The sequence below is a fragment of the Solea senegalensis genome, linkage group LG14 (assembly GCF_019176455.1).
Source record: "Solea senegalensis isolate Sse05_10M linkage group LG14, IFAPA_SoseM_1, whole genome shotgun sequence".
Taxonomy (NCBI): Eukaryota; Metazoa; Chordata; class Actinopteri; order Pleuronectiformes; family Soleidae; genus Solea; species Solea senegalensis.
The window spans coordinates 15,361,317-15,368,185 of NC_058034.1; the positions used below are offsets into that span (position 1 = coordinate 15,361,317).

Here is a 6,869-nt window from a genome sequence, read left to right on the forward strand (position 1 = left end):
AACACACAGAAACAGTGAAATACAAAATGGACCGCGTCTGAAATGCCCTGCAGGGGGCACAAGTATCATAACTGAACAATGAAACATTTACAGCAATGATGAAGCTACAAGACACAGGTGCTTTTTAAAAAATATACTGTTCTGCCGTTGCTGTCCATATACTTACAGCAGTAACCCTGAACTTTCAGTTTGCCTGTGACTTAAGGGAAGCTGCAGAAATGAAATGTGACCGTCTCATTGTCTGCAGGTCACCAACATTTGCAGTAAATTCTGTTTTATTCATAAGTTATTAATGAACTCATTTACAAATCTTGTTTTCCTGCTGCCGTTAGACATCAAATTTGTGATTCTTATAACAGGCTGTCGGGGAAACAACATATTGTTGTGTTCAACAACATATTGTTGTTTTCTTTCCTTTAAAATATGGAGGGAGCACATTGTCTCACAATGAATAGATGTCAATTTCACATTAAAATAATTTGAGATGAAAGAATTAAAATTAAGTTAGTATATCAGCAATCGACTCTGTCTATTCAGGCCTTTCCATGTCACGTTAACTTAAACCTTAAACACCAAGTTTATCGCGGTAACTGTAGTTTCGCGACGGTTTGTGCTACTGTAAAAATTCCAATCGTTTCTGAAAGCTGAGGAGTTGCAAGTCAAAGCAAATGTGTGGTTATTGCGGTAATTTCACTCGTGCTTTTGCAGGAAGCCGACGAATCAGTGTCTTTGTCGCCAGAGAGGAAAGAGTTGGAAAATGCCTATACATAGTTTCCATTTGACCATTTTTTGGCCTGTTTTTGGACATTGAGACAAAAACTCAAACAACTGCTATTTTAAATGTGTTTTATGCAGTTCATATTCAAAATGTCTTCATTTTAAATTGTCAATACACTATTTTAACATGCAGTAAATTGTAAGTAACTCCCAGATATTGAAAATTATTCTGGAAAAATGGGCAAAAGCACTTATTCATAGGACATTTTCTGGTCCAAAAGAAAAAAACTCCAGATGGACATTTTGAGGCTTAGGTGTTAAAGGGTTAATTACTTAATAATCTATACATTTCTGACACTGTAAAGAAATAATTATGTTATTATTAATAAATTCTTAGATAAGGCAAGCTTTAAGGAGTAAAAGGTGACTTAATCTGCAGCTCCATCAGGATTTTCCTCCGTGAGATCATGGAACACAACTATAAACTACAGCAGAAAAACAACAAAACGGGTCAAAATAATATTGTACAGTTTTCAAACTTCACATGCAATACAAAGATTTTTGTCCAAATGATGATTCAATAACAAAGTTGCATTATAAAACAAAAAACGTATGAAGGACGTTTATAAGATTTGAATCTGCAGGATGTGAAGAATGGTTTGTCAATAAAAGTCAGGGAGCTTCAAGTCTACTTACTTGTTGACAGAAATACCTCATCTCTGTTGTCGTCACTGAAAAACAGAGTAAGGAATGGATTTAAAAAGCCAGAGAATACACATTACTCTCAAACAACTCGGATTGTGTTGTATTCAAACAAGTGAGACTGTGCAGGGTTGTATTTACTCTGTGGACTTCCTTGTTCGACGTGCATTTTCACGTTTGCTGTGAAAATGCACGTCCAATCCGACATTATTGAAAAGGTTACACAAATGAACATAATGAACATGCAGGACGTGAGACACATGCAGACTTATTCTTACCGAGTCCTTCTCTTCTTCAGAATGTAGATCTTGTAGGTAATAAGCAGCAGAGCCAGAGACGTGAGGACGATGAGAAAGATGAGAAAACCAATGACAGCTTTGTCATTATCTGTAAAAAGGTGGCATGACATTGCCATTAAAGACACCGCGTAAAGAAATTGATAGAAAACATGACATCATTTGTGGCATTGCTTAAAAAAACACATACAGTTGGTAGTAATTGATTCAATCTTGGGGGCGCTCTCCAATTTGCCATTGAATGCCGTCACCTGCAAACACAGAGAAAATCCCTTCATCAGCTACAACAGCATGAGACGTTCATGTGAGAGTGAATCTAAAAACATAGGGTACAAACCTTCACTTTGTAGGTTGTGGAGTATCTCAGATTGTCGAATACAAAGTTACATTTATTAATTCGTTGTTCATTTCTCACTATCTCACTACCATAAGAGACTTGTAACATGTAGATTTTCTCAGGCCCATTAAACTGTAAAGTTTCACATGTCACTTTAATCACATTATGCTCTTGAAGTTGCAGTGACATTGTAACTGGTCCCGGTACTGTAAGAGAAAGAAACAACATGGTGACATAGAAACATGAAAGTGACCTCGGTACAAAATATGCAAAGTACAAACTAATCAACGCATAAATAAGTTGACAACATTGAGGTGAAAGTTAGATTAATGCATCACAAAAAAATAGATATTGAGAAAATGATTGTGTCTTTTCATACCGTATGTCTCTAAATGACTGGAATATAATAGAAGCAAGTGGAGAACTATTAAACATGTTTGTCATTTAAACGAGTGCAGTACCTGTTTAATGTGTGACAGATGCCTCGTGAACCGCGATGCAATTCATTCACAGCAAAGCGTTAAACATGACACATCATTGACTGATTATGACATATCTGAGTGGCACTTATAAAACCTACACCAAGTCCATTATTATTTTAAGAAAGGAGCCATAAGAATCACCAGCAGAGGTAAATACAGAGATCCATCAAATCCATTATTCATTCAGTTAACGTCGTTATAAGTTCAAGAAAAAGCAGATTATAATATTTTGTAAATGATTTTGATGATGAGGACAGGTGAATGATGGTGAGGACAGGTGAATGAGGTTAATTAAGGTCCCTGAGTGAGTGACATTTGTGACCCTTGACCCATTTGGACTGATATATATTATGTTTACATATTTTATTTTGTCAGCAAGGTTTGCCTTTAATTAAAAACAATCAATGTGAGATTTGTGTCCCTTTGTCCTTAAAGTAACTTTAAGTCAATTTTAAACAAGCTACTTTTTTAATTTAACTTGAGTACATTTTTAGAACAGCACTTTTACTTGTACTGAAGTAAAATTCTTCAATTGAATTGAATTAAATTCTTCTTTCCACCTCTGGTCAGACGAGGGAAATTATATCAGCCTTATTTTATTTTATTCTGTAATCTAATTCTTTCTTTATTACAGGTTGAGAAAAGAACAGTTCATATCAGACTCATCTTCTTACTGCTCCTTTTCATTCTTGTTTTGAATTGTTTCTCAACAATGAAATAAAGTAAAATAAGTAACAGATAGATGCACCGTATATCATTTATGCCACAAGGGGTTTCACAATCAGAACGACAATAAAAGACCTCGTTTGATGCTATGGTTTGTTGTTATTAGGCAGGAGCAGGGGATGATGGGAATTGTTGTCTTGTTTATTTGTTTCCACTGTGCATTTGTGTTTATGCACAATAAAGAGCACTGAGTTGTGCTGTGGTTTACTTTTGTCTGTAACTTACCTCCAACATCAGTTTTAATGTCCTGGTGAGTAACATCCTTGAGAGGTTGATGCTTGTAAGTAGGCTGGACTTTACATTTGTATTTGGTGAATGGCTTCAGTCCAGAAATGTTACACTTTCCTCCTGACCTCAGTTTGGTACCCAGAGCTGTAACAAAGTTTCACAAACTGTTATTTATTTTTGTACTATTTGTATTTCAATCATTAACAAGACCATTTTCTCTGGTCAGGTTTCTACTTATGTGACGAGGAAATGAATGGGAATCAACAAGAAAGTCAAACCAGGATACATTTAATACTGTAACGTCACGTGTAACGTGTCTGTATCAAGTTGTTTAGATGTTTCATTACAGCAACAAACAATTAGCTTTTTCTAAAATGTTGCCATGTACGTCCACAAATGATTACAATATCCACAGAACATGTCACCTATTTATGTGACTAATAATAGCACCTGCAACAATTTCAAAGGTCCCAGTGAAAGACAATAAAACAAAAGGACTTACTTCTATGAGCGTTTTCATAGCTGCAGAAGTATGAAAGATTCTCAAGATTGTCGTCTTCACACTTCTGACTGGTTGTTTTCCAAATCAACTCAACGGACGTATTAGTTGGACTTGACTTTGTGACGGTTATTGTTAGATCTGTTGGAACACATCACACACTGAGCACTGATACTGACATGATGTTCAGTCCACAGGATCACAGCAGATAAAAGGTTTCACTGCACAGACGTGAAGTGAACACCAACGTACCACAGTCAACCCGGAAGTGAAGAGCACTTGTGTTTTTTATCAGGACATTGTTGTCCTTGATCTGACCAGTACAACTGTAGTCAGTGAAAGGCTCCAGTTCAGACAATGTCTTCAGCTCATTGTCTCTGCCGTCTTCTGAGGAGACACAAAACTCATTATTCTTACTACTGCTATTTAAACAGAACGCTAAACATTTACCTTTTATCAAAGATCATTAAAATTACTTAGTTTAGTTGTAAATAAAACGGTAAACTCAGCCCATCTTTATTCTCCATATTGTCGTCACACAAACTATGTCCATTTCCAAGTCTTTCCACTTACCCCAGCAGGTGTATTTAATGGAGAGGTTATTACAGTTTGGTGGTAATTCTGCTTTTATTTCTGCAGGAAGTTTATCTGCAGGAATCTGTTTTATTTCCTCTGGATTCAAAAACTCTATGGAAACAAAAAAAAGAGAAAAAAAAAATTAAATATTCTGACTCACATGTATTTCAAAATAAAGGTAGATGCTTTGATACATACCAGCAGTGATGTATTTGGTGAGGGTAAAGGCTGCGTTCACACAGTTTTTTGACGTGAAGACTAAATCCGAGCAAATGTCATTAAAATCAGGTTTGACACAGAACGTCTTATTTCCATGTGACTGAGGTGAAATGTTGCTTTGTGTAGATTGTAAAGAACTGATGTCCCAATCAGTTTGGTAACAAACATGTCCAGGTTTGGAGTTGACTTCTTTAACGTCACCGGCATCTGAAATATAAATATATAATGCAGAATTGTCTTCCAGGTTCTCGTTTTTATCTCTTGTTTTTTCTTTTTTCGTAAAAAAAAAAAAAAGTTCACTCACTCATTTCAGTTGTTGTAGATTTATAATTGGAGCCGCTACACGATGTTACGTTTCCGTCACTGTGAAGAAATGTGACGTGATGCTTATATTCAGTGCAGGGCTTCAGCCCTTGGATGTCATGTGATGAGGTTTGGTTGGAGACAGGAACGTTGGATGTATTCTTAATATCTGGTCGGCCGTCTTCTGTAATGGCTATGTTGTAGTCACCACTGGGAGAGTTTGAGAACTCAATCCGGAAGCCAAACTTGATGGGTGTTACAGAGTAAGAACCTGCGCACAAAATCAACAGAATAAAGAAATCATCCAAGACACAGCAAGCTAAACAAATCGTTATAAAATCTAAGAAACTGAACAATACACATGTCGCACATTTGGCAATCTGGTCCGTATGAAGCAGAATAGTAATGTGACCCCATGAAATCCAGCTATCAATATAAACAACAAATATAATCTGTAATCTGGAAGCCAAACTTATTTTGTGTTACAGAAATGACATTTTCTTAGCCCTGAAACGTTGATGATGAACATGGCCCATTACACACATACTGTAAAATATATGATGTTTTAAAGTCATACTCACACAGTGAAGGGGCGCCTGTAGGGGCTGCTGGACGTTGCAAGAAATAAAAATAAATCATTAGCATTCAGCAAGTATCCACAAGTGCCTTGTAGCTGATAACTCAGCAGTGCTGCTGTCTGTATTCTTATGAATAAGCTAAACTCATATGATGAAATGAGTAGACTCCAGCCTTGCGTGATCGTGGTGATGAGCTGGGTGACGGGTGGAGAGGTCGCGTTTTGAGAGATTGTTTGATTGCTGTTTGTGGGTGAGGTAGAAGGAATAGTGGCTGCAGAAGGGAAATCATGTCGGAGGTCACCTTCTGGTAGCAATGCTTCAAGAAAGAGTCAAAACCTAGTAGTATAAACCATCCACAAACTGAACCACAGTTTTGTTCTGTAGATTCTGGAAACTAGAGATTTGGGAAATCATCCAAGATGCTGGAAACGTCTTGCAAACGTCAACTTTGAAACACATGTGTTTCAAAGTTCTTTTATCAAAGATCTCATCCGTATTTAGCCAAAGAGTATTGTGACTCCATAATATCCATACACACAAAAAAATAATAATTTACTTAAATTGAAGTGATGTGGAGCTGGAAAACAGAACAATGCAAACCTAATTTAAAGAATGATTTATAATAATTTTATATGATAAAATTGAACCTGTAGAAAATGCATATAACTCAGTTCCTACCTGTAGTCATTTGCCAGCACACGACATCCTCTGAATTATATTATAGATGTAAATTGGTAAATTTATAAGAGCAAATTAAAATTTAAAATCAAACTTGAGCAGATGATCCCACCTGTAAGCAGCAACAATACGAGTCTCCAGACAACAGTCATGTCCGGGAGTTGTTATGACGAGATATTTGTGAATATACTCCTCTTTGACTTGAGTGTGAGGTGATTTTCTTTTCCACTGTCTGCATCTACTGTGTAGTCTTGACTATGTTCTTTTTGTTCTTTTGATCTCACTTCTAAGATTGAGACTCAAACTCTAGGTTCCTCCTTCAGTCGTGTTTAGCTACCACCTAAAAACACACCACAACCCTGTCTCTGAGTTCACTGGCGGAAGAAGCTTGGGTTCATTTAATTAATAGGAAATTCAGCCTGTGATCGTCAGTGTGATGGGTTAAACTCTTGTCCCCGCCCTCCCCTGCGCTGCTGCTGTATACAAACCAACACTCACTCAGTCAGGTCTAATAGTTTTGCTTAGCAG

The 6,869-nt window shown here is 36.7% G+C and overlaps 1 protein-coding gene across 2 annotated transcripts; it reads right to left on the reverse strand.

Annotated features, from left to right (window-relative positions):
• Nucleotides 1–1,063: 1,063 nt before the first annotated feature.
• Nucleotides 1,064–6,508, reverse strand: LOC122780456 (receptor-type tyrosine-protein phosphatase C-like). Of its 2 annotated transcripts, none has more exons than XM_044043411.1 (13): nucleotides 6,454–6,508; nucleotides 5,667–5,693; nucleotides 5,087–5,356; nucleotides 4,762–4,989; nucleotides 4,561–4,674; nucleotides 4,240–4,371; nucleotides 3,991–4,128; nucleotides 3,486–3,632; nucleotides 2,053–2,258; nucleotides 1,906–1,966; nucleotides 1,698–1,806; nucleotides 1,414–1,448; nucleotides 1,064–1,202 (listed from the first exon to the last, which is right to left on the reverse strand). In XM_044043411.1, exons 1-13 carry the CDS (start codon nucleotides 6,491–6,493, stop codon nucleotides 1,183–1,185), a joined length of 1,527 nt encoding a protein of 508 aa, XP_043899346.1. In that variant the 5' UTR covers nucleotides 6,494–6,508; the 3' UTR covers nucleotides 1,064–1,182. The 2 variants fall into 2 exon arrangements, with proteins under 2 accessions (XP_043899346.1, XP_043899345.1); XM_044043410.1 differs by having other exon boundaries at nucleotides 1,068–1,202; nucleotides 4,240–4,374.
• Between the last annotated feature and the right edge of the window lie 361 nt (nucleotides 6,509–6,869).